Source organism: Gobius niger (assembly GCF_951799975.1).
Source record: "Gobius niger genome assembly, chromosome: 3".
Taxonomy (NCBI): domain Eukaryota; kingdom Metazoa; phylum Chordata; class Actinopteri; order Gobiiformes; family Gobiidae; genus Gobius; species Gobius niger.
This window is the reverse complement of record NC_136854.1, coordinates 41,334,746-41,362,376: the sequence shown is the minus strand read 5'-3', so window position 1 is coordinate 41,362,376 and position 27,631 is coordinate 41,334,746. Positions and strand designations below refer to the sequence as shown.

Sequence of the window (27,631 nt, the reverse complement as noted above, 5' to 3'; positions counted from 1 at the left end):
GTCTTGTTTTTCTGGACGTGATGTCTCTGATGGACTTTGATTGTTCACAGAGCAGATGTCTTCAGGGCATGAAGGCTCCTCTGGACTTTCGATGGAGTCTTCATAGATGTCAGAGATGTTGTCCACTGAATCATCTTTGTGGGACAGTTCAGGGATCCCTGTATCTATGTGTTCTGTGGCAAGATCTTCATTCACATCTTCTCGAGCTTCAGCCCACAGTGGACTGTTTAATGCGATGTTAAAGATCTCCTGCAGAATCTGGTGGCCGTCAGAGATGGTGTTTGTTGCATATGAGAGATCTTCCTGCCTTGTCTCCTCTAGACTTCCGACATCAAGTCTAGTTTCCGAGCCTACTGAAGAATCAGGGTCTGTCTCCACTGAGTGGTCTGGGAGAATCTCTCCAGCTTCAGTGGTCTCTGTGACTTCCTCCTGACCTTCTGGTTCTGTAGAGTTTTCTGGAAGTTGTGTTTTCTCTGGGATCGTGGCATCCTTTGTGGTTTGGGTGTTTTCATCCAGATTCTCTTGTTCCCTTACACTTTGGGTCTCTGATGGACTTTGGTGAACATCAGAGCTGCTGTCTGATGTCTCTGGTGTTTTCTCCACACTCTTGCCTCCTGGGACTTCCACTGGGCTTTGGAAGATGTTAGACAGGTCGTCTAACCAGCGAGATTCTGAAGAGGTCAAGATCTGTAGTTCTTCCGATATTTGGCTCCCCTCTGGGCTTTGGAAGAGCTTCGAAATCCCTTCTACCCAGAGATAGTCAGTGCATCTGGAACTGTCTTTGTAACTGGAGAAATCTGCTGAACTGAGCTCCTCTGAGGTTGGGCTGGTCTCAGAGTCTGACCAGAGCACTGGGCTTTGGTCAGGATATTCAGTGTCCTTCAAACTGTCTCCCAAAGTGTTGACTACTCCGGGACGGGTCTCCTCGGGACCCTGCTCGAGGATTCCAGTCGTAGAGTATTCTGAAGTGCCTGAGTCGTCTGATGTTGCAGTGGACAGTGGAGCGACATGTGGTTCCTCTGTGACAGACTCATCCACATCGTCTCTGGGTCCCTCTGGCGTTTTGACCTCTGTTGGTTTCTCTGGTGCTGTAATGTTATCCAGTCTGTTCTCAGAGGAGCATGTTTCTCTCTCCTCAGGCGTCTGCTGCTCACTCTGAGACTCTGAACCGTGTAGTGGACTCAGCTTTTCGTCTGCCTTGCTCTCACTGTGTTTAGCTGAATCCTGGAGGTCTTGGGAGTTCACCTCTGAACAGTCGAGGTTCTCTGTTCGCTCTTGTGAAGGTGACGTGTCTTCTGAACACTGCTCTTCTCTCTCGTGGGGTTCAGATGTGACTTGATGTTTTTGGGAAACGTTCTCGCTAAGAAGTTCCTCCTCTGGGACTGTGAAGCCCATCGTGAGGAGCAGAGCTGTGGAAGCTCTTTTTTTCGCCTCTTTCTTTGTGCAACCTTTTCCTGTCGCTCTGAACTGGTTCAGTGATGCCTCGATGGTGAACATATAGCTGTTGTTTTCCAACGCTTTCTCCTCCAGCGTGCGGTACACAGCGTACTTCTCCCTGCGGAGCATTTGAAGCTCTGACAGGCGAGAACATGGATCTTTTCCTAGACCAAAGTCCGGCCCGATGTGGACAGGCTTCTTGTTCCTCTTGGATGTTGGTGGGGCGGTTGTTTGGGGTTGGTTTGCTGTATCTTGCTTCTGCAGTGACCTGTCCACTGGAGTTGGCTCCTCTCTGAGTGTGTGGAGAGGAGGGGAGCTGGTCTGTGGGGCAGTCAAGTCCAGAAGGTCTGTTTCTGGGACCTGATAGCCCATCTTCTGGAGCAGAGCTGTGGACGCTCGTCGCTTTGCTTCCTTCTTAGTGGAGCCAGTGCCGACAGCGCTGACCTTGTCTAAGGCGGCTTCGATGGTGAAAAGCAATTCTGCTCCTTTAATTTGCCCATGGATCTGGCGGTACGTAGCGTACGGCTGTTTACGAACCATTTGTAGCTCGGACAGACGCATCGATGGGTCCTTTCCTAAGCCAAAATCTGGACGATCGTGGGGCTTAGGGTTAACCTTGCCGTTCTCCAGTTCTGTGGGGCTTTTATCGACAGATGAAGACCTTTCCATCTCTGTGGGCCTTGTGTCGACAGCGTTTTTGTTGGAGATGGGAGCTAAACTCTCCAATTTCTCCAACATCTGGATAGAGGCCTCCTCCCGGGCAGCCGTTAGGCTCGTCCCTCGTGCCTCTACACAGAATTCCCCGGCCTCAATACGAGAGAAGAGGTTATCGGGGTCGGTCGTCTCATACGACTCCTTTAAGTGCAGGGTGAGATTGCACTCTTTTGCCCGTGTGACGAGGGCGATGAAGTATTTGCCTGCGTCCATGTTAACGAGTTTGAACAAGGCAGAACGAGCAAAGAATGTCTTTAGCTGAGAACGGTTTGTAAAACGCGAGTGTTCCTGTGAAAGCAGTGTCCGTTTGCAAAGGCTGTTTCGAACTGACGTTTGTGATGTGTTCAATCTCAAAGGTGTCGGGTGATGACGGAATGATGACCTCACCGTTGCTCCTGGCAACACTGTCAGAATACAGGAAGTAGACTGTGCACGGAATGTTTAAGCTAAATTGGTGCTACTATAGAAACAGCCATATATGGTCATGTTCAAGGCAGCCAGAGAAAATAAAGAAGAAAAAAAATGCTAAATAAAGATAGACACACTGAGAGGAGCAAAGTGGGCCAACAGCCTACAAATACATAAACAAAAACTGACTATGCTAACCAGGAAGTTAACGTTAGCTACATGCTAACGCTAACTAGGATTGCAGAATAAAACATCCACATGGGCCTGATTTAGACTTGACTTTATTTTAATGTGATAAATGTTTATAGTTCGCCACAAAACAGCTAAAAAAGTAAAAAAAAAACGCTGAGTCTGATGCTGCGTCCGAAATGGTCAGATTGCTAAGAGCTCTTACGCCAAACCGGATGTGCGTCGTCAGCGTCCGCCATGGCAAGTTGCTTCCGAATTGGTAAGTCAGTTAGGAAGTAGTTAGGAAAAGGAGCCTTGATGCTAACTATCATGGCCACTTTAGCATAGGGACCTCTGATGCTAACTAGCCGGTGATTAGGAGCTATGTGCCATCCCACAAGCCACTGCGCCAAACCCCCCCACCCCCCTCAGCCCCTAAATAAAGATACAGACACACTGACAGGAGCAAAGTGGGCCAACAGCCTACAAATACATAAACAAAAACTGACTATTCTAACCAGGAAGTTAACGTTAGCTTTATGCTACATACTAACGCTAACTAGGATCGCTAACTGTACTTTTATAGAAGATAAAAATTGAAAGAAATTTTCCCTGAAATGGGTTTGCGACCCAATTTGTGGTCCTGGCTCTCCATGCTATAGGTAATATTTGACTTGATTAAGGCTTTGTTTTGAATCTTGGAAGGATTGTCCAAATGTTTACTTAAAGGAATAGGCCACCGTTTTTACATACTGAGATTTGTTCTTACCTTAGCTTTGACGAGTTCTTTAGGACCTGTCTGATCTTCCCCCGTGCCTTCAGTCACGTAAACACAGCGCAGACGGCGTTAGCATTTAGCCTCTCCCTCTCTCCACTATAGCTCCAAAACTGGTCAAGATAGAAGCTACCAAGCTCTTCCACGTTTTCCCTATTTAAATATGGTTACGTGAAGTGTTCCACTACAAAGTATAATTTCACAAAATTAAACAATGTGGATTTTCTAAGCGAATAAAAGGGGGGACTATATTGTAAGGCGTAATAATACCAGGAGTAATTTGGCATCCGCACAGTAAAGTGAAGATTAGAGATTTTTTTTCCCATCATTTTTTGTGGGGTTTCCAACTCATTTTTGTAACTTTTTTGTCAATTTTTTTTTTCAAATTTTTATCACATTTTTGTCTCATTTTTGCCACTTTTTCATCATTTTTTCCATCATTTTACGTCAATTTTCTGCCACTTTTTTTTTTTTTTTTTTTCATTTTTTGTTACTTTCTGTAATTTTTTTCCCTTTTTTTTAAATTGTTTTGTAAACTTTTTGTAAATTTTTGTGATTTTTTGTCATTTTTTTGTTCATTTTTGGGTCTTTTTTGTCATTTTTTGTCACATTTTTTGTCACATTTTTCTATCACATGTCACATCTTCATCATTGTTTTCGTCTCAATTCTGTCGTTATTTTCCCACCTTTTTTCCAGAAGCTTTTGGATTGGGGTAAAGTCAAAAATGTGCTCGGTTCAGGTGGGAGTTAAGGGGTTCAGGAACAGGCTTCGTAGGAGGAGATAGAGCGGCCATTAAGGTTCACACAGGACTCGGGAACCCTTTTCAATTAAGGGGGCTGAATGGGACCCGCTCATCATTGATTGACTGCGGAATTCTTCCGCAGTCAATTATTGGTTTTCATGTTCTTTATTGATTGACTGCGGAATTCTTCCGCAGTCAATTATTGGTTTTCATGTTCTTTATTATTATTCCTCTTCCATCTTTTTCCCGATTTTCTAGAGCTTTCAGCACCTTCATGCTTTGTGCAATTTATGCAAGTTATGCATCAAAACGTTCCGCATGTTGAGGAGAAGGTGCTATTACTTTTGGGACTTCTGCAACTTATGGTTTTTCCGCAATCGGACGAAATGTCGGAGATTTTTCCCATTGACTTATAATGGGGCTGCCGCAAATCCATGCTTTTCTGCACTTTTTTCTGCATTTTATGCAATTTCTGCACTTTGTGCATGTTCAGCTTATGCAACTTGTGGGTTTTGAGAAAAAATTGGCCTCCTGCAGTTTTCCAGTTTTTTTATACGAGAGTTTGAAATTTTTGCATTGGTGTGTATGGGGGAATCCAGCCAATCAGGAGACTCCAGGACTTTCAGCCATTTGTGCAGCTTCTGCCAATCAAGCACTGAGGCCATTTCAACAGTTTGACCAGTTTATGGAATATAAAAGTTTATTCAATATTAACAATTTATGCAAAGTAACCACTTTATGCATTTTAAACCGTTTATGCCATTCAGGATTTATGCATTTTAAAGAGCTTATGCAATTTACATAATTTATGCAAATTAACCCATTCATGCATTTTACCACTTTATGCAGTTTATGCAACATGACATTTTATGCATTTTACCAGTTTATGCAAATTAGATTATGCAAATTAAGCAATTTATGCAATTTGAACCGTTTATGCAATTTCTGCATTCGCTTCCCGCAATTCCGCAGTCAATCGCAATGGCGCAGCCATTGCATTTCTAGTTATTATTATTATTATTTATTTTTCGTGTTACACTGATGGTGCCTTGACTTGCTATGAAAGGTGCAGTTTGTAAATGTTACATTAAAAAGAATCATGTAAAATACATTTTCAAATGTACAATAATTTCTGCGGTGCGCCTCAAGTTTTTAAAACTCACGTGTAAAGGAGTAGAATAATTTCAAACAATTAAAAGTATCGGTATCACTTTATTTTACACTACCTTGATGCATTGCACCAAACTAAATTTAGTTTAATGTAATGTGCGCTGTAATAATCTGTCATAAGTTGTACCTATGTGGTACGTACACAATGGAATAACTTGTATTAGTACTTTGAAAGTACATAATGTATAATAATGTGTAATAATAGGACACGAGATCCTTAGGGTTAGAATTAGAATTATGTCTTATTACATTATGTACAAACTACAAATACTTATTATTCCACCGTGTATCTAACCCATAGGTACAACTTATTACACATTGTTACAGAGCACATTACATTGAACTAAATTTGGTTGGGAGCAGTGTAAAATAAAGTGTTATCAGAGTATATTTTATATACTTTACACTTTTGTATATTTCACTAAACAAGGTAAAAACAGGCCCCTAAGCACTTTTGTCCATCACGTATCTTAAATAGTACATTTTAAAAAACTACAGACACAAATTTCAAGTTATTTTTGTTTAATCTATTTTATTTTTTAAATGTTCCCAAAAATTGTGGATATAAGCAGATAGTTTTCATTTAGAAAAAATGCGGAATTAAAAACATCTAATAGACATAAAGACACTTATTACATTTGTGCTACTTTTACAAAATAAAAACGTTGGGGCGAACCTGAAACGACCTGCATTCAGAAATAGACATTTTAAATAAGATTCTCACATTTCTAATAAAACTAGTATTTTGTACTGACAAAGCGACACCTGTATCAACAGTGTTGGGAAAATCAGTTTGAAATTGTGTTTAGCTTCATATTACTGAATACTTGCCATAAACTGTATTTAGTGATGTATTCTGTTACTTTGTGTAATCAAAGCATTGTGCTCTGAATACTCTGAATACTTTCACAGTGATTTATGTAAAAAAAATCCATCATATAATTGTATAAAGTGGAGGTTATGCTGGTTGTGTCGCCAAATATGAACTTATTTATCACCAATTAGACAAATGAACAGCAGGAGTCCAGCACAGCAAACTTAGCTTTAAATCTTTATTTGTATTTTGGGAGGAGGTAAAAAGTTTTTTTTTTAAAAGCTGCTCTAAGCGATCCCGTTTTGCCGGTCCGGCACTGATGCATTACCAATAAGCTCCTCTAGATGCGCCGTGTAAACACAAACACATGAACAAGAGATCGCAAATGTTCGAAGCAGTGTTAATTTTGACAACATATTTTAATTTAGTTTTAGTCTTAGTCTTTTGACTAAAATGTAATGTAATTTTAGTCGAGATTTAGTCGAAAAAATTCTTTCAATTTTAGTCTAGTTTTAGTCGACAAAAATTGCATGTCAATTTAGTCGACTAAATTTAAGACTAATTTAGTCGACTTTGCATTGATAATATTTCATCATATTATCATATTTAATATCATATTTAATGTTGTTCCTCTGCTTCATGGAGCTGCTCCACATGAACAAAGCTCAGAGCTGATCCTTTAACAGAGAATTTACCTGCTCTGAGGCTCTTTCAGACGATCAATAGAAGTTTGAATGATTTTAGTCTCTTCCTTTCATTTTTATTTAGTCTTATTTTAGTCGACTAAACATTTTAGTCATAGTTTTAGTCTCATGAGAAACTTGTAATTTAGTTTTAGTCCAATTTTAGTCGTCAAAAATATCACTTTGACTAAAATTAAGACTAAATATTTTAGTCGACGAAATTAACACTGGTTCGAAGCAGGAGACGCAGCAACAGTTAGCGGCTAACAGTTTAGCATCATGACAGAACTTTACAAAGAGATGGTGAACTGACAAACATGTGACCGACCTGCTCTGATGCAGCTGAAATCCTCATGTTTATTAATCCAATACCTACAGGAGCCTCAGGGCTTTTTCCTCACAAAGCAAAGCAGCACCAGAGGAGAGGGGAAAAAAAAGTTCTGCGCTGTAAACTTAGTTCTAAATGGAATTACTACGTTCTAAATGTCCAAAAAAGTGACGGACTTTCATGAAAGTTACAGTTTAGCAAAATAAATGTAAATCTCAAAATATTTACTTATTAATGAGATTTCCGTAGCTCATTGAATGCAATCAGAGCAGTGTGTGGTTTAAACAGTGTGGAGGGGAGGGAGGGGCGTGGACGGCGGGGGAGAGCCAGGCAAGGGGGGAGGGGCAGAGTTCACAACTGACACCTACTGATGAAAACATTTCAAATTTCAAAAAGACATCGCTTAAGGCAGCTTCAACACAACACTATCCTTTTACAGTCATTAAACATTTCCTTCACAGTGGACGTTTAAAGGGGCTAGATGCAAGTTCGCCATTTTATACTCACTACTGCCACCTCAGGTCATACGTGTAACTGCACCTTCTATATTAAGCTTGTGCATGACGGCACTTCAGACCCGAATCAACACCTTTTATGAGCGACAGTTCATGATTTTAGAGGCAGTTGAGGTGAACAGGTCTGGGCTCATTCTACACATTAGGACATTGTTGGAACATGTAGGGGGAGGAAAATACATAATTTTAACATTTTTAAACTCCGTATAGCCTTCTCTACAAACTGGCAGCTCATCACTGGATCAGACTCAGCATGTTCCTGTCTGTTGTTGTTGTTGTTGTTGTTGTTGTTGCTGGTGCTGAAGCCTCATGTGTCTCCGCAGGTTACTGGGATGTGAAAAGACACCGTTGCACACGGTGCATTTGAACGGCCGCTCTCCCGTGTGCACGTTTTGGTGGATCACCAGCTGACTCTTGCTGATGAAGCCTTTCCCGCAGAGGCCGCAGAGGTACTTGCGGATCTTGTGCGCCGTCGCGACGTGCTTCGCCAGCTCCGCCTCCAGGGCATACCTCATGGGGCATTTGGGGCAGGAAAACGGCCGCATGGAAAAGTTCTGTCCGCCGAACCCCCCGTTGAAAGATTGCCTCGAAACTTTAGCGTCCGGTTGAAAACTCGCAGGCTGCTGGTACGAACCCGCGGCGTTTTGAGAAGCCACATTTGATTGCAAGTTTACCGTCCCCTGATCGAATCGTGCTGGGCTAGAAACAAATGAAGAAATCCCTGCTGTTTCACTAAAGGTAGAAGAACATTGAGGAGTTTGAAAAGAAATCCACGTTTTATCAGCGTAATTCTGCCGATTCGATGACAGTCTCTCACTCGTAGCATCCTTTTCCTTCTCAAAAGCCCCGTCAATGAAAATAACGTCCGAATCCAATGCACAGGGAGGGGTTTTGTCGTGTGTTTTGGTTTGTTGAGTCCCGCATTGTGTCCTGTTGAAGGGCTGGGATCCACTGACCTCTGTTTGGCTGCCGGTTTGGGCCTGAGAGTCAGAGGGGCGGGCCGTAGGTGCTGAACTGCTTTTGATGTTGGAGATACTGGGCCCTTCGATGGAAACGCTGCCCTCGACTTTCACAATGACCAGATCGCTGTTCTCCTCGGACTCTGCGGGCTGGACAGAAACAAAGAGGTCAGTGTGGGATAAGCTGCAAAAAAACAGTCATGGAATAGTTAAATTATCTTGAATTGAAAATAAAACCTTATAATTAGAGCTGCAACTAAAGTTTACCTTCAACCAGTCAACTCATCCACTATGTTTTATTATTTATCTTTTCAGTGGGATGTCGAGATTTTAGAATTGTAGGACCACGGTAAACGGTGCAGACTCATCAGTAAAGACTAGAGAAACTCCGCCCAGTGTGAAATCCAGCCCAAATAATAATCATAAAAATCATCATCATCATTATTTATTGAAACAGGGACAATGTACAGAACCATTAGTCTTTACAAGAGGAGATGGTTTGTTCCAGATTTAGCTCAGCAGCTATTTTCCATCCGCAGTCCCTGGACAGGTGTGAACATAAAACATTACAATTACAATCTATAAATCCAATCTACAATAAAATCACGGTATAAAATACGTTCTTTGCTTTTCCTAAAAGTGTACACAAAAAAAACCCAAAAAACTAAACAATCTCTATAGTTTACAGTACATTCATTAATGCTGACACGACTGATGATCTAAAATGTACATTTTCAAATTTCAAGTAAAACTATTAAAATCCACAGACAGTTTCAAACTGTCTGGAAGTTCGTTCCACTGTTTAATGGAGCGAAACGAGAGGCACATTGTGCAAAGGCTGACGATCTTTTTAGTATGACACAGTTTTTATTTGCAGTGGATCGAGCAGCTCTTGTATTTTGCTCAGAACAAAGTCTGACAAAGTTCTTCAGTGGTGGTGGAGCTGCGTTATTGGTGATTTTGAATATAGTTCTTAGATTATTGTATAGAATTAGATTGTCTGAGCAGTTTGTACTTACTCAGGATATTGCAGTGATGATGATGAAGTGTTTTTTTATCGAGTGCCTTTAAAGCCTGATTATACACGGATCTGAGTGGTTTGAGTGTGGTCTCCTTTGCCTTCTTTTCACGTGATAACTGCATAACGTTGCCAAGGGAAGAGTGAACGGTAAAAAGGAGAGTGAAACTGTGCGAGTGCCTTGAAATCAGCTGATTCTGGTTCATTTGTTTAGGAACTATTCAAATCATTATTTTATTAGGCCTGTTTTACATAAGGGTCAAAGCATAAAAGACGCACTGAATGTTCAACAGGTTATTAATTAAAAGAACCCTTACATTTTTTTTTCAGTATTTTCGATAATGATGAACAATTGTAAAATGACAATATTTTTCCTCACAATAATCGTTACTCAGAAATGCAGAATCGTGACTTCCCTCGTGTAGTTGTTGCTGGTTTAGGGACGTGTTGTGAATTACCTCTGTTTTAGTCGTAGTGACCACGTCCTGGTCGGGGTCCTGGTCCAGATCAGTGGGAGGAGTTTTCTGTTGAGGCTGAGACACCAAGGATTTGTTCATAAACCTGCTCCTGTTCTGCAGACTCGAGCCTGGGGAAAGAAAAAATATTACTATTAAAATAATAAGTGGACTGCACAAACTTAAAGAGACTATACGGAGTTTAAAAATGTTAAAATTAAGTATTTTCCTCCCCCTTCATGTTTCAACAATGTCCTAATGTGTAGAATGAGCTCAGACCTGTTCACCACAACTGCCTCTAAAATCCTGCACTGTCACTCAGAAAATTGTTAATTCAAATAAGCGCCGTCATGCACGAGCTTAATATAGAATCTGCAGTTACACGTATGACCTGAGGTGGCAGTAGTGAGTATAAAGGTCCTATATCTTGCAAAATCAACTTTGGAGCCTTTAATCACACTGTAAAGCTATTTCCTTATCAAAAACACCCGCAGAGTGTTTTTGTCCTGAATCCTGTTCTCTGAGCAGCTGCTCCACCCTCTCCTGTTAAACGACTGACTTTGACCATCTTACGAAACATTGCAAAACCAGGAAGTGCCCGACACGCCTGTGCTGCCCCTGCAGGATAAACAAACACACCCCCGAGCGTTCAAACAAAGTCATTTCTGCCCCGAAGTTGTGAAGAGGAGGCTCCTTTCCAACCTACTCTGGAAATCAACTGCTCTTTTTTTCTTACCCAACGATAATGTCTCGGCAAAAATGCACGTTTGGCTGCGAGAGGTGCAGGACTTTACTCAGGAGCTGTGTTGCATTTGTCAACTCCTGCAATATTTTTATTTCTGCTACTGCTAAAGTTGCATGGGCGGCATCGACTCGGAGAGAGAGGCGGAGTTAACTGAATCCAAGCATCTTGTCTTTCTGGTTGGTAAAATACCTGCAGAAAATACTCATAATTCTCACAAAAATAAGGGCTCCATAGTGGTACAATATATCATATAAATGCCTATAGTTTAATTGTGATTGGCTAAAATCGCATGATACAGGACTTTTAAAGCAGTACTAAGTAACTCTTGACCCTAGAGGCCATAAACGCAACTCCAGATGTCGTAGCAAGTTGCGATTTTTTCAATTTATTAATTGTCTTGGAGAGTAAATACTACGCTGACAGAAAAGGCGAAAAGACAGAGGAATATTGTTCATCCAATTACACAATGGAAATAATTCTTTTCACTCAAACTTGGCTGTAAATACTGTTTAAAGTGACGCTAGCCCGCAGTTAGCTTTACCCATTAGCCTGTTAGCTTCTTCTTTGCGATTCTATTATTAGTGTGTATTGGTGACTCCGGTCCGGTGGCAGTCAAGTTGTAAACATGGGTTTCTGGCCAGAGACACCAGGGGGAGATGAAAGACCCTCCAATCATCCCATAAACACTTGTATTACCTCCACAGGGACTACGGAAAGGATTTATTAAGGTAAACACGTTACTTAGTACTGCTATAAGTATTTAAAAAACAAAAATCATGTGTTTAATCATGACAGTTCCTAAAACACACAGAAGTCACGGATGTTTGCGAACAGTAAAGGTTCACCTGTTCCCGTGGGGGTTTCTCTGCCCGTGCGGTGATGGAGCAGCCGGACCGGGAACGCTCTCCCGGACGCGGCGCCCTCCGGCTGTGGCTTCAGCCGCTGCTCCGCTCGGTACCTGGACACCTGCAGCTCCAGCAGCCGCACCCTTCGCCGCAGACACTCGTTCTCCTTCAGGCTCCGCGACATCTCCAGGTTCACCACCGTGTACCCGTCCTCCACCGCCTTACAGATCTCCGCCACCGCAGAGTTCGCCAGGACCTCCACGATGGACGCGATCTGAGCGTTCAACTCGGCCGCCGTGGACATGTTTACAGAGTGACGTCTGAAAAAGGCCACGGTAAATTAGAACGAGTCGACTGTGTCCATGTGACTTCAGATTGGAAATGTTCTGACCTCGTTTATCGTTAACCTCTAGCCTTAACCGACAGCCTATAGACCAGTGTAATGCCTCATTTAAAACTGATTGTAACTTTTTGTTTTGTTGTCGCCGAGATGACAGATTTTTTTTAAAGCATTTGTTTCGTGTTTTAGTCATATTTTGTTGATTTCTTCATCGCTTTTTATCACTTTTTCTGTCACTCTGTAGTGGCTTTTTCATCATGTTTTTCTCACTTGTTTATTGTGTTTTTCCCCTCATGTCCCACCCACCAAAGGGCAAATAAACAACAATAAAAGTAAAAAAAAATGCATTGTTACACTTAGACTATATGCAAGTTGGACATTTTGTACTACTACTACTGCCACCTCAGGTCATACATGTAACTGCAGTTTCTATATTAAAGGGACTATACAGAGTTTAAAAATGTTAAAATTCAGTATTTTCCTCCCCCTACATGTTCCAGCCATGTTCACCACAACTGCCTCTAAAATCCTGCACTGTCACTCAGAAAGGTGTTACTTCGGGTCCGAATTGAGCTTTATTGCACGAGCTTAAAGGAATAGGCCACCGTTTTTACATACTGAGATATGTTCTTACCTCAGCTTTGACGAGTTCTTTAGGACTACTAGTAATACCAGGAGTAGTTCAAAATCCGCGCAGTAATCTTCACTTTACTGTGCGGATGCCAAATTACTCCTGGTATTATTACGCCTTACAATATAGTTCCCCCTTTTATCCGCTTAGAAAATCCACATTGTTTAATTTTGTGTAATTATACTTTGTAATGTAACACTTCACGTAACCATATTTAAATAGGGAAAACGTGGAAAAGCTTGGTAGCTTCTATCTTGACCTGTTTTGGAGCTATAGAGGAGAGAGGGAGAGGCTAAATGCTAACGCCGTCTGCGCTGTGTTTACGTGACTGAAGGCACGGGGGAAGATCAGACAGGTCCTAAAGAACTCGTCAAAGCTAAGGTAAGAACATATCTCAGTATGGAAAAATGGTGGCCTATTCCTTTAATATAGAAGGTGCAGTTATAAGAATGACCTGAGGTGGCAGTAGTGAGTATAAAATGGCTAACTTGCATCTAGCCCCTTTAAGCTCATGCATGACGGCACTTCAGACCCGAAGTAACACCTTTCTGAGTGACAGTGCAGGATTATAGAGGCAGTTGGACATGGCTGGAACATGTAGGGGGAGGAAAATACTGAATTTTAACATTATTAAACTCTGTATAGTCCCTTTAATGTATGACAATAACATAATAAATATCAGTTATAATAGTAGGGAGGCCATGATCTTTTTTTTTATTTTTTATTTTTTTTAATACTCACTGTTTTGTTTATCTCTTCATTTAGTTTTTTCTTTCTTTCATTTTGTTTGTTTATTTGTTTTCTTTTCATTTAAATTTTAATGTGTCAGCCTAAGCCCGCTAATTAGAATTTAATTTAAGGAAGGCCACCTTAGAAATGCTTGGTCATCACAACATCCCAATGAAACATCCCTCCCTAGTACAACAGTATAAAGCAGCAGCCATCATTTTATGCCATCGAACTCTAACGGATACATTTACATATATGATTCATAAACAGATAAACATACAAGTACATTTTGTTATGAATGGCATGAATGAAGAAGCTAATTTAGATTTGGGTATAGCTGAACTGGAGAAAATGCGCCCGGTTACAAATAAAGATTGTTAGTTTGTTAAAATTGTATAATAAGCTGAAACAAAAGAGGCACCATTAAGATTTTCCTACTTGGCATATTTTGTAACCTTAATCTTGCTGTAAGTAGAAAGTACTGGGCTGTTTGTACCATCACCAAAAATAAATGAGTTGCATCTCCAACCATTACTATTAATACAAACTTATTATTGTAGCTGATGCAAATAAATATGACTCACCTTCAGTTTGCTTGACACTAGATTCTATTTTAAAACGCAGTACAATCCAAGTGGGACATTCTGATCACCCAACTTCCTTTAAAAAAACATTTAAAAACACAAAAAGTAATTAAAAAAACACGAGTGTAAAAGTTTCAAAGAGAGAAAAATAGCGAGATGTTTCTTTCTGTCCCTTTGTTGATGGAGAATAAAAGGAAACTGATGCGGAAATGCAAAGAAAAGTCGCTATGAACGTGTATTTACGAAAAGACTGAACACGCAAGCGACACGGGAATTTACATGGAATAAAATGACGGGTTGTGTGTCAAGTTTTTGGTGATTTGTCCAGTTTGTAGCGTTTAAAAGGAGGCGAAACTTCACGGGATCCGTTTCTGCTGTTGTGGAAAAAAGCGGAAGTTCAATGTTGACCACTTCCGTAAACAGTGAACGGAGCACAGCGCGCCCCCTGCTGGACTGGAGAGTAACGATATAGTGTTGTAAACGCAAAATGTACGTATTCTAGTTTTGCAATTAAAATAAATAAATAAACACTTTATTTTTGCTTCATTTATTTGCGTATATATCTACATGACGAGTTAGGCAAGATTTTCCACCACATTGGAGCACTTTCAACAATTCACGGTTGCCACGGAGATTCACCATGTTTCTAGGCGCTAGCAAACATTTCCCATAGACTTTTTATTTTTATTTTTATAAACAAATGAAGCTTACAGACTTACATTTTTCAAACATAATTGAGCATGAATTTATGAAGGAGCATTGTAGTCAGTAAAAAAAAAAAAGTATATGTATATATATATTTTTTTTTACTGACTACTCCTCAACAGTCCCACAGTCAAATACATTATTTCTAAATTATGATATGAAGCCCATAAACAAAAACTGTCCCAGAAGCTTTTTGTAAAGAACAGATGTTCTTTATTCTCACCAATATTACATTTAATTTGGGATGACTCTTGTTCATAGTTTTAAAGCGCACTTCTTTAGCTTTAGGTGGAATAGGAAATGTAAGAAAATTGCTTCTAATATTTTTAACGTTTTGACTGGTGAATCTTTGTACTTACATTTCGTCTTCTAAGAGATAAGAGGAAGTATGCATTGGTTAGCACTGTTCAGAGAAACCTGTTGCTACATTTCTTGTCCACAAAGGGGCAGTCCTGGATCAGTAAGGATTTTCCATAGACTAACATTAGCTAAAAACATTATATAAAGTGGAAGTAAAAAGCAGTGGAACAGTAGTAGTAAATACATCAAACACACTGTAGTACCCAAGTGTTTTAATGTGAACAATATCTCCAGTATTTTAACTTTTAAAATCTCCATTTGTGTGTTATTGCTGCAATCCTGAACTCTGTAGCTCTGTAGATTTAGCTTGAAAAAGAGCAAATAATCGACTCTATTGCAATTACAAACAAGCTATTCAACCCAAGAACAAGAGGAAGCAAAGATGTCTGAATTAATAAGTTATTTTTATTTCTGTACATTAAGAAAATACTCAATAATTCACATTCTTCTTCAAAATTCAACAGTCATCGATCAACCGCCCGCCGTTTCCATGAACCACAGATTATTGTAACTATGAGTCGACTCCGGTGCTACAAGTACAGTGAAGCGGAGCAGAACGGTGCGATATATGAGGTGTGTACGAGCTTCAGCAGAGACTCGACTGGTCCGGAGACGCGCTCAGCCTCAAACGAGAGACGTCACGCCTGCAAAAGGAGGAAAAAACAAGATTATAATCCCTCCAGAAGCCAATACCAAAGCATATACACTATAAAATCGTGACTGTCAGTGGCCGTACCAGTGGAGAACTTGCACTGTTTTAGGGCCTCGCCGAAGCCTTCGCACAAGCTGAGGTCGCTCTGGGTCGTGGCACAGTCCAGGAACTGCCTCACCTCGAAATGACAGGGCTGAGCGGGAGCCGGGGCCGGACGTGGAGGCTCCTACAGACACACAAATAAAAGATGAGCAACAAGACTTCTATAATGAGTGTGTTCCATTTTGTTTGACACAGGACACTTTAAATTCTGCTTTTTGTTTCCCGCAAGCTCCTCAATGACATTTAGTGTAGATACAGATGGCATCTCTGGAATCGCCCATATATGGTCATGTTTGAAAACAGTTAAGGGGGAAAACAATTTGGAGAAAAATCGAAACTTTCTCTAATTATTCAAAAACTACTTTAACAAACGCTGAATTATGAATATAGTTTTCTACTAAATGAAGATACAAAGGAGCTAAGTGGTTCAACAGCCCATATATACATAAAAAAAAAGAAAAAACGGAGAATGCTAACATGATGCTACATGTTAGCGTCTTGCTAATGCTAACGCTAGCTAGCGCTTGCTATGACTGCCGGTTTTGTCGCTTCTACGCTTCAACAATCTGCTGTGAAAAAATATCCATATGGACCTTATTTAGACTTGACTTTATTTGTATGTGAAAAATAAGTCTATATTTCGGCAGAAAATGGCTAAAAAGACTGAAAAACTGTGTTTCCCAAAAGAAGAAACACAATTTTCCACTCTTTTTAGCCTTTTTCTGGTGGAATATGAACTTTTTTATCACATAAATAAAGTCAAGTGTAAATTGGGTCCATATGGATATTTTCTCACAGCAGATTGTTCAGTAGAAGTGAAAAAACGGCAGTTGTAGCTAGCGCTAGCTAACCATTAGAATTAGCCCGATGCTAACATGTAGCATCAAGTTAGCATTCTCCGTTATTCATGTATTTATGGGCTGTCGAACCACTTTGCTCCTCCCCATGTCTTTGTATATTTACTTAGAAGAAAACTATATTCTTAATTCGGCATTTGTTAAAGAAGCTTTTGAATAATTAGAGAAAGTTTACATTTTTTCAAAATTGTTTTCCCCCTTAACTGTTTTCCATATATGGGCGATTCCAGAGATGCCGTCTGTATAGATATTAGATTATTCAAAAACTACTGCAACAAATGCTGAAATATGAACATAGTTTCTACTAAAAAATGATACAAAGACATGGGGAGGAGCAAAATGGTTCAACAGCCCATAAATACATGAATAACGGAGCATGCTAACTTGATGCTACATGTGGGCTAATGCTAACGGTTAGCTCGCGCTAGCTACAACTGCAGTTTTTTCACTTCTACTGAATAATCTGCTGTGAGAAAATATCCATACAGGCCTGATTTACACTTGACTTTATTTATGTGATAAATAAGTTGATATTCCACCAGAAAATGGCCCCCTCGGCGAAGCCACGCCCTCTTCTATGACGAGACGCCGTCTGTATCTATCTATGGGTTCTGGGTCCTAGTTAGTCCTGTCTGGACTAGAGGGCTGTTTCTGACTTACTTATTGAGGGTCCTTTATGTACCTTTAAGCCGTCTACAATGAATATATTGGATGCAGTAAAATAAAGGAAAAGTCCACAATATTACTCTACTCAGGCCAAAACAATGTTTTGCATTTCTATTTTGCAAGATCTTGTGGCATGAGATCCTGGCCCATTCCTACTGTTTACTGCTTGAGCTACTACTAAATGCAAACCAAATTTCCCTCAAGGATAATGAAGCAAAGTCGAGTTGAGTCTTATCTTGGCTCCTCATCGTGGGCTGTACACGCATGCCTGTTTTAGCCTCATCTTGATCAAAGCGGCTTCATATGAAGGCTGTGTTACCTGGTACGCTGGCCTGGCGGGCTCTGGACTGCTGCTGCTGCTGCTGCTGCTGCTGCTGCCTCCGCTGAAGGCTCCAGTGAGGGCACTTCCCATCACGTGCCCCACCGCGGAGCCCACGGCCACCCCGGCGGCGGTGGTCGCCATCTGGGCCATGAGTCCAGGGCCCTGGGACGGAGCCGGGGCCGGAGCCGCAGCCACGGCGGCGGGAGGGGGGTGAGCGGGAGCGGGCGCGTGGTGCGACGGAGGGGGGCTGGAGAGGGAGGAGGAAATTATGAGGGAGATCATTACAAACTGAACAACAGCCTTCCAGTGTCGGGGATAGGGTTAGGGGGTTAAGGACTGAGAAAATGCCTGGTAAATCTTTTTGTATTTATTTTTTCCTTTTTTATCATTAGTATGACCATCAACGATAAAAATAGGTCTTACGGACCTGTCAAAGGACGATTAAAATGCTTGAAAAATGTTTTTGTATTCCCTTCAACTTTCGGTAACACTTGCGTACCTACATTACGGGCCGGTAAGTCCTTGGTACTTACAGTGGTATTTACACTGGTAATTCTAGGTACTTATTGTGGTACTTACAGTGGTACTTACAATGGTACTTACAGTGGTAATTATAGGTACTTATTGTGGTACTTAAAGGATACTATAGTGAGAATTACAAGGTATGTACTTCTAGATTCAGTGGTAACTCTGAGTAATGAATGTTGTACTTCTTGTTTTCCCTAATGCTGTTTTATGTTGTTTTATAGTCACACAATCCTAGACATTACGTCTGTTTGTAGAAGTATCACATTTACTACCTATGAATTGCTGCTGTAGTATCCTTGAATTACCAATAAGTACCATAGATGTATCACTGAAACTACTAGAAACTATCATTTAAAGCATCAAAGTACATAGAAGTACAACCTTCATTACTAAGAGTTACCACTGTATCTCATAGTAGCGAGAGATACAGTGGTAACTCTGTGTCTCCCTAACCCATAACCCTAATACTAGTAATTATGACTTTTAGTACCACAATAATAACCTAGAATTATCACTGTAAATATTAGTACTTACCACTGTAATTACCACTGTAATTACCACTGTATGTACCATGGACTTACCGGCCCGTAATAAAATAAAGTGTTACCCAACTTTCCTATATATAGAATTTGTACGTTCATACACGAGTACAAATAGACGCCTCCATCTATTTGTACCTGGTGTGTATCAAGAGTTAAACTGTAAACAACGTTTGTAAAGTTAAAGTCACAAACTGCAGCTTTATGTATGATCGGGGTGCTCTCCTTTTCCCGTGAACACATCTGTTTGTACCTGTGACCCATTTGGGACATGTGACCAATGCTGTAAGCTTACAGCTGTACAGAGGCAGCCATCTCGAGCCATCACCTAGAGCCGAAACGCGTTGGCAATTTCATCTTTACTAGCCATGTTTAAATAAAGGCTTTTTAATATTTCTACTTTTGGAGTGCCTCAGTTTTTTTTTGATTTTTTGCTGAAACAGGATCCCTGCACTGAGGAGCACCCAAAAGACTGAACTATTTTACATCCAAGTAGCACTCCAGCCTCCCAATTTTTTTCATCTGTTTGTACCTTGTTAAATAAACTAATAAACCTAAAACTAAACTAAATGTCAATATAATAAGACACATGATATCGGAAAAAAGAAAAAAAAAAAAAAAGAGAGAGTAAGAGAAGTGCAGTCATGCGTAACTGGTAAATACAAACAACTGTAGCAGTCGTTAAAGTTCAGATTTTAGTTTATTCTTAATATTTTTTAAATCATTTATTTGTTATTCCTTTATTTATGTTATAAATGAATACATCATGTTATATATATCAGACAAAACTGGCATCACACATTCCTTCTTTGAGAATCATCTTCATCAATATTGTTATAATTGAAAATTGAGCCACTTTTTTTTTAGTGTGTTTGTCAGACAAGACACTTTTTCAAATATATAACTTCAATTGTTCTACTCTAGATATTTTGCCTGTAAACTTGAATAAAACTTAATCTTTTGGAGCCATGCATCCCACATGACATTTTCCATCTGTAGTGAAGGTAAAAGAGCTCTAGTGCAGTGGTATATACATGATGTAAAATGAATCATCTATGGTGTGTTATTCAGCTGTTGTGTGTAATATTGTGCTTACTGAACTACCAACAATTTTCCAACAATTATTATTCAATCTACAGCAGTAAAAAAAAAGTGAGTGTTACACAATAAACCTTCACTTTGACCACTGACCTTGCAGGACCCCATCATTCTTTCTATGATGCAACCACATGGTCACTTGAATAATGTAATAAAGCACCATTTTATCAGCAGTGACCACAATATTAACATCCTGGAATATGTTTTAATAAGTATTTAAGTTAAAGTTGTGTGCGTGCGTTCCTTTTAAAACATGACGCTGATATGTTGTTAAATAATAATGTTAATTGAATAATGTTACCTGTAAGGAGCGGGGGCTGAAGAGCGACTGCGACTTCCTCTCATTTTCAGATCAGTAGAAGTTTATCAAAATGCGTAGGAAAAGTCCACGGAGCTTTCTGGAAGGAGCTTTCCAAATTAGAGACGACACTTCTGCGCTCACATGGGGAACTGACCTTGCAAGTGTGGCTTACCGGCGTCGAACATCGCGAGATTTACTTACGGGATAGGCATTTGGCGTTGTTCACCGAGAAGCATCGCGAGAGTAGCGTGCGGGGAAAAAAATTAACCCTTTGAACCCCCCACGTGAACCGAGCACATTTTCTCCAGTTTGGCTTAAAAGCTAAAAGGTTCTTGGGAAAAGTGTCAGTGAGGATGAAAATGCAACAAAAGAGCGACAAAAATGGGGGGGGGGAAAGCGATGAAAAAGTGACAAAAATGTGTGATGAAAACGCAACAGAAAAGGTACAAAAGAGTGACGTAAATAGACAAAAAGTGACAAAAAAGTGACACAAATCTGAAATGAAAACACAACATGAAGGCCACAAAATAGCAACAGATAAGGGACAAAAAAGCGACAGAAATGACAAAAATGTGTGATGAAAATGCAACAAAAAAGCCACAAAAGTGACAAAAATGTGACAAAAAAGTGACAAAAATGTGATGAAAAAGTGACAAAAATGCGACAAAAATATAACGAAAAAGTGACGAAAAAGTGGTGAAAAATGTGACAAAAATTTGATGAAAAAGTGACTAAAATAATTTTTAAAAATTGACAAAAATGTGACGAAAAAGTGATGAAAATGTGACGAAAAACCGACAAAAATGCGACAAAAATATAACTAAAAAGTGACAAAAAAGTGACAAAAAAGTGACGAAAAAGTGACAAAAATGTGATGAAAATGTGATGAAAAAGTGACAAAAATGCGACAAAAATATAACTAAAAATTGATGAAAAATGCGACAAAAATGTGATGAAAAAGTGACAAAAATTATTTTAAAAAATTGACAAAAATGTGACGAAAAAGTGATGAAAATGTGACGAAAATGTTACAAAAAAGTGAGGTTAATTTATCATTACAGGCACATATTTTATTTCATTCATTTTTAGCGACTAATTGACCTTCACTTCCGGTGATCCTTTCACAATAAAGCTATTTTGAGTGAACAATTTCGTCCTAAATCCTCAAAAATGTGACTATTTAAACCATATTCATCTCAGCTGCATGTATTCCGCTTTATTTACGCTACATGAACGGTATTACGAGCGGTTTATCCAATATCAATGACCGCTTTTAATCGAAAATATGAAACCGGAAGCAGTTTCCTCCTGGCCGCCTCCATCCTGTTGATACCGCTATCTCAGTCTTCACTCCTGCACGTTTCTGCCCTCGACATGCCTTTTCTCGACCTCCAGAGTAACCTGCCTGCGAGCAGTTTTAACGAAGACTTTCTGAAAAAGTTCACCTCCGTAACTGCGGCTAGTTTGGGCAAACCAGAAGACGTAAGTCATATTTTATTACGAAAACAGAGGAGATGCTGTTTGTGTGCAAAGGGTCAGCGCGCGACCCCACTCTCTCTCTCACTCTCAATCTGTTTCTCGTTTAAACTTACGTAAGATGCGCTGTTTTAACTATTTGTTTGCTTAAAGTGCCAGTGTTCGTGCTTATATGTTTATTTATTTTTTATCTGCAATGATTGAATGAGTTGTGCATGATTAGATTAACTTTGAGAATCAATATATGCAATGTTTAACCCTTTCTTGTGAAAAGTAGTCATTCATTTTTAAAGGATGTGCAAAGATTTACTGTATGTTTTGAATCCCTTCCATGTTAGTAGTACAAATAATAGGAAAACAACGTGAACTTGCCTTCCCTATCCACCACTATTTAGTAAATGTTTGTATAGGGGGTTAAACAGCGGGCATAGTGGCTCGGGTTAAAAATGCAACAAAAGAGCGACAAAAACGCAACAGAAAAGGTACAAAAGAGTGACGTAAATAGACAAAAAGTGACAAAAAAGTGAAACAAATTTAAAATGAAAACACAACATAAAGGCCACAAAATAGCAACAGATGAGGGACAAAAAAGCGACAAAAATGACAAAAACGTGTGATGAAAATGCAACAAAAAAAACATAAATGTGACAAAAAAGTGATAAAAAATTGACAAAAATATAACTAAAAAGTGACGAAAAAGTTATGAAAAATGTGACAAAAATGTGATGAAAATGTGACGAAAATGTGACAAAAAAGTGATAAAAAAGTGACGAAAAAGTGACAAAAAAGTGACAAAAATGTGATGAAAAAGTGACAAAAATGCGACAAAAATATAACTAAAAAGTGACGAAAAAGTGACAAAAAATGACAAAAAAGTGATAAAAAATTGACAAAAATATAACGAAAAAGTTATGAAAAATGTGACGAAAATGTGACAAAAAAAGTGAGGTTAATTTATCATTACAGGCACATATTTTATTTCATTCATTTTTAGCGACTACTTGACCTTCACTTCCGGCGATCCTTTCACAATAAAGCTATCTTGAGCAAACATTTTCGTCCTAAATCCTCAAAAATGTGACTATTTAAACCATATTCATCTCAGCTGCATGTATTCCGCTTTTAAAAACAAAGCGATTCGTTTCGAGCTTGTTTAACAATAGAAAGCAGGGTGAGGCCCCGGGATGAAGTTTGAAACATCTGGGCTCCAAACATACCAACGTTATTCCCATGTCCTTGAAAGAGTCTCTGAGGTCGAGCCCCAAAGACCTCCCACTAGTGATATGATTTACAACTGTAGTGTTTGTTAAGGGCTTTGTGCTGGAGTTTGGACACAGTTTGCACAGGTTTTCCCAATGTCTTTCCCTGCTATGGAGACTTTATGTAATCTCACTCTCTCCCATTATCCACAGTGCAGGGAGTGACAGGGGAAAAAAGATTTATATAAAAAAGAGGGGGAAAAAAGTATAGCGATGAAAACACAACAATAAAGTGACGGAAATGTGGCGAAAACATGTCCAAAAAACCCCAACAAAAACATGATGAAAAAGCAAAAGAAATGCAGCAAAAACGCAATTTTGAGGATATAGTAGAGTATAATATCCTCCAGGTGTTGTATAAAGCAAATAGAAAAATATTGCCAGTGAACATCCAAGAAAGGTTTGAGAAAAGAGAGAGTCAGTATAATCTGAAAGGAACAGACATCTTTAACAAGCCCAGGTTCAATTCTAAAGCAATGGAACGAACTGTTACAGTGACAGGAATCGGTTTATGGAATAAACTCCAGAAAGAAGTGAAACTCTCCTGGAGTTTAAAATAAACATAAAAGCTACAATGTTAAAAAAGTATGAAGTACTTGGACATGAATAATGTGGGATATTTGATTTGAACAAACATGAAGACGACGGATTGTTTCTTTTTGACCATTCTTGAATACGAAGGTATTCTTGAATACCTTCGTATTCAAGAATACGAAGGTTCTGTATTTTATATATTGAAAAAACTGAATATAGAATACAAAAACATCTGTTAATACTGTATATATATATATATATATATATATATATATATATATATATATATATATATATATATATATATATATACATACATACATAAGACTGTAAATATATGTATGTAGACATAAATACATACCCTTTTCCAAAGGACAACAGTGTGAAGTGTAAAGTGTGAAGTAACAAAAGGGGCAGATATTATAAGACTTGTTCTTCTCCTCTGCTCCGTTTCATTCATACTGTGTTGGCTTGGCGGTTTAACTTTTGAAATAAATAAATAAATAAAATGAAATGAAAAAAAAATGAAAAGCAATGAAAACATGACCACCACACCAGAAGAAGAAGAAGAAGATCTTTATTTATACAGCGCCTTTCACAGACATAGTCACAAAGCGCTTTACATGAGACAATTGTACATTCACTCCATACTCCATGACGACACAAACTCGTGAACAAGAGATCGCAAATGTAGCAGAAGTTGCAGCAACAGTTAGCGGCTAACAGTTTAGCATTATGACAGAAGTTTACAAAGAGATGGTGAACAGACAAACATGTGACCGACCTGCTCTGATGCAGCTGAAATCCTCCAGTTTATTAATCCAATACCTACAGGAGCTTCAGGGCTTTTTCCTTTTTTTCCCTTGCAAAGCAAAGCAGCACCAGAGGAGAGGCTGAGGCGTTCAAGGGTTGGGGGGGGAAAAGTTCTGCGCTGTAAACTTAGTTCGAAATGGAATTATTATGTTCTAAATGTCCAAAAAGGTGACAGACTTTCATGAAAGTTGCAGTTTAGCAAAATAAATGTAAATCTGAAAATATTTACTTTGAACATATCTTATTTATGTGGATGAATGTGTGTTTCACACAAGATTAATGAGATTTCCGTAGCTCATTGAATGCAATCAGAGCAGCGTGAGGTCTAAACAGTGTGGAGGGGAGGGAGGGGCGTGGACGACGGGGAAAGCCAGGTGAGGGGAGGGGGGGCAGAGTTCACTACTGACACCTACTGATGAAAACATTTCAAAAAGACATCGCTTAAGGCAGTCATGGTCCTCTGTTTTATGGAGCTTCTCCCACATGAACAAAGCTCAGAGCTGTTCATTTGGCTTTGAATTTAAATGATATGAGGCTCTTTCAAACTGTCCTTGAGAGTTTTGGAAGATTTTAGTCTCTTTTCATTTTTATTTAGTCACAGTTAATTAATAGTTTTAGTCTCATAAAAACGTTTAGTTTTAGTCTAATTGTAGGCAGCCAAAATATTACTTTTGACTAAAACAACTTGATGAACATTGAAATTGTTCTGTTCAAGTTCAGTTCATACTTCAGTCATAAATGTTCTACAAGATCGTGGAATCAGTCACTTCAGAGCCGTGGGAAGATATTTTAGTTAGGGGGCGCTGAGGGACAAAATTTACCCCCAAAATACTTTTTCTGTGCATAAATCCTATTTATTAACCTCTTAACTCCCGCCTGAACCGAGAGCATTTTCTCCAGTTCAGCTTTACCCAAATCCTGTAGGCCAGTGTAACACCTCATTTGAAAGCTAAGATCTACAAAACTCATCTAAATGGATCGTTTTCCTCACGTCAGCAGATTTTCTTCCATCTTTTTTTGGGGGGGTATTCAACTCGTTTTTTTGTCTTTTTTTGTCATTTTTTTGTCACATTTTTTGTCTTTTTTTTTTTTTTTGTCATTTTATTTGTCACTTTTTTCGTCACTTTTTTGTCAATGTTTTCTCACTTTTTTGTCACATTTCCATCATTGTTTTCGTCTCAGTTTTGTTGCTATTTTCACACAGAAGCTTTTGGATTGGGGTAAAGCTGGAGAAAATGTGCTCGGTTCAGGTGGGAGTTAAGGGGTTTATATTGCCTGCAGTTCACAAACTATCCACCAGGGGGTGCTGCAGCGCCCTCAGCCCCCTGGGTTCCCACGGCCTTGAATCACTTATAAATCAATCAATTACTTATACAGATTATTCATGTGAACTTTGAGACTGATGTGTGATTTGGTTGATTCCCGCTCAGCGTATGAACCTGGTGCTTCACCCCGGGCTGCCCATGCTGATCGGAGGCTCCTCCTCTCCATGTGTCGTCCTCTCCGTCGCTGCCATCGGAGTCACGGACACCGCAGAGAAGAACAAGGAGCACAGCGCAAAGATCTGCAGCTTACTCACCAGCGAACTCGGCCTCCCTGAAGACAGGTGAGCTGGACTTACTGTAATGTTATCCTCCGGGATGGCGCTGACTGACCTGCGTTACCATGGAGATCCGCTCTTAACCCCCACCTTAAAGGAATAGGCCACCGTTTTTACACACTGAGATATGTTCTTACCTTAGCTTTGACGAGTTCCTTAGGACCTGTCTGATCTTCACCCGTGCCTTCAGTCATGTAAACACAGCGCAGACGGCGTTAGCATTTAGCCTCTCCCTCTCTCCTCTATAGCTCCAAAACAGGTCAAGATAGAAGCTACCAAGCTCTTCCACGTTTTCCCTATTTAAATATGGTTACGTGAAGTGTTCCACTACAAAGTATAATTACACAAAATTAAACAATGTGGATTTTCTAAGCGGATAAAAGGGGGGACTATATTGTAAGGCGGAATAATACCAGGAGTGGTTCGACATCCGCGCAGTAATCTTCACTTTACTGTTCTTACTCCTGGTATTACTCCATGCGGTAAGAGGTTAAACAACCAATTTTATTTTCCCGAAAATGTACATTTTTCTTGACACACAAACGTCTCTAATGGACGGATCTGAATTTCAAAAATGTTCTTTATTTTGCTGTTTCTACTTAATCTAATGATGGTGAAACGTTTACTTTGCAGAGTCTTGATCCTGTTCCACGCTCTACAGCCCCATCAAGTGGGCAAGAAGGGAACTGTCATGAGCTTCCTGTGAACGTCGCCTGCGAAGTCACAGGCAACAAGAAGAGATTTTTCGTAGTGGAGGATTTTCAAAGATTTTCCACTCAATCAACCCAGTCCAGTCAACGATATGTGTTTTCGTTACCATAGAATAAGTCAGTATTCCGAAATGAAGGTTTTAGGTCAACCTCAAAATGATGATTATTTTTATCAATGTTGGATAAACGAGATCCAGACCTCACGTGACGGTATATGAAGTACTTTCTAATCAAAGTATTGGAATATTTTAATTTATTAACACTAAATGGGTGTTTTGACAGTAATTTGTAATATACACAGTGCTACTATGGTGGATTTTAAACCTCCTGAGCTTAAAACCAAGTCCGGTTGTGTCATAAATGACCCACTGTTCAGCATTTGTCGGCTTTAGCAGTTCTATATTTGCATTTTGGTGAATTTAGAAGTTTAATCACAAATGTAACTATTAACTCGTAGACATACTGTGTTAAATAAGACCAGGTTATTAGTATTAATGCAGCGTGACTTTGAAAAACGAAGGACCAACCCTACTGTAGAATCAAATAATGTACTGTATAATAACTTGTGCCCAATAAAACATGTCACATTATTACTATTTATTGTCCGTTTATTGTGATTTATTTGCTTTTTAACCTTTTAACTCCCGCCCGATCAACCGAAAGGATCTTTTTCCTCACGTCAGATTTTTTTTTTCCATCATTTTTTTTTGGGTGGTCAACTCATTTTTGCAACTTTGTAATTTTTTTTTATCACATTTTTGTCTCTTATTTTTTTAGTTAGTTTAGTCACATTTTTTCGTCATTTTTTGTCAATTTTTCATCAATTTTTTGTCACATGTCATTTTTTTCGTCATTTTTTTTTATCACATTTGTCATTTTTTTTGTCTTTGTCAATTTTTTGTAATTTTTTTGTCAAATTTTTATCATATTTTTGTATTTTTTTGTCACTTTTTGACGTTTTTTGTCTTTTTTTATCACATTTTTGTCCTTTTTTTGTCTTTTTGTCACATTTTTGCCACTTTTTCGTCACTTTTTTTGTCAATGTTTT

At 39.2% G+C, this 27,631-nt stretch overlaps 3 protein-coding genes across 3 annotated transcripts; 1 reads left to right on the top strand and 2 right to left on the bottom strand.

Annotated features, from left to right (window-relative positions):
• Positions 1-8,003: 8,003 nt before the first annotated feature.
• LOC306961107 (uncharacterized protein) lies at positions 8,004-14,406 on the bottom strand (the record flags this gene model as incomplete). Its single annotated transcript, XM_079553723.1, has 4 exons — positions 14,062-14,406; positions 11,778-12,097; positions 10,191-10,318; positions 8,004-8,864 (listed from the first exon to the last, which is right to left on the bottom strand). The coding sequence occupies exons 2-4, from the start codon at positions 12,079-12,081 to the stop codon at positions 8,004-8,006; spliced, it is 1,293 nt and encodes a 430-aa protein (XP_079409849.1). The 5' UTR covers positions 12,082-12,097; positions 14,062-14,406.
• Positions 14,407-15,750: 1,344 nt separating this feature from the next.
• chchd10 (coiled-coil-helix-coiled-coil-helix domain containing 10) lies at positions 15,751-20,368 on the bottom strand (the record flags this gene model as incomplete). The annotated part of the gene is made up of 4 exons (XM_079553722.1): positions 20,192-20,368; positions 17,723-17,972; positions 15,863-16,004; positions 15,751-15,770 (listed from the first exon to the last, which is right to left on the bottom strand). The coding sequence occupies exons 1-4, from the start codon at positions 20,233-20,235 to the stop codon at positions 15,751-15,753; spliced, it is 456 nt and encodes a 151-aa protein (XP_079409848.1). The 5' UTR covers positions 20,236-20,368.
• A 1,145-nt stretch (positions 20,369-21,513) lies between these two features.
• On the top strand, positions 21,514-26,650 carry ddt (D-dopachrome tautomerase). Its single transcript, XM_079553517.1, has 3 exons — positions 21,514-21,673; positions 25,704-25,879; positions 26,507-26,650. The coding sequence occupies exons 1-3, from the start codon at positions 21,566-21,568 to the stop codon at positions 26,577-26,579; spliced, it is 357 nt and encodes a 118-aa protein (XP_079409643.1). The 5' UTR covers positions 21,514-21,565; the 3' UTR covers positions 26,580-26,650.
• Positions 26,651-27,631: the final 981 nt, after the last annotated feature.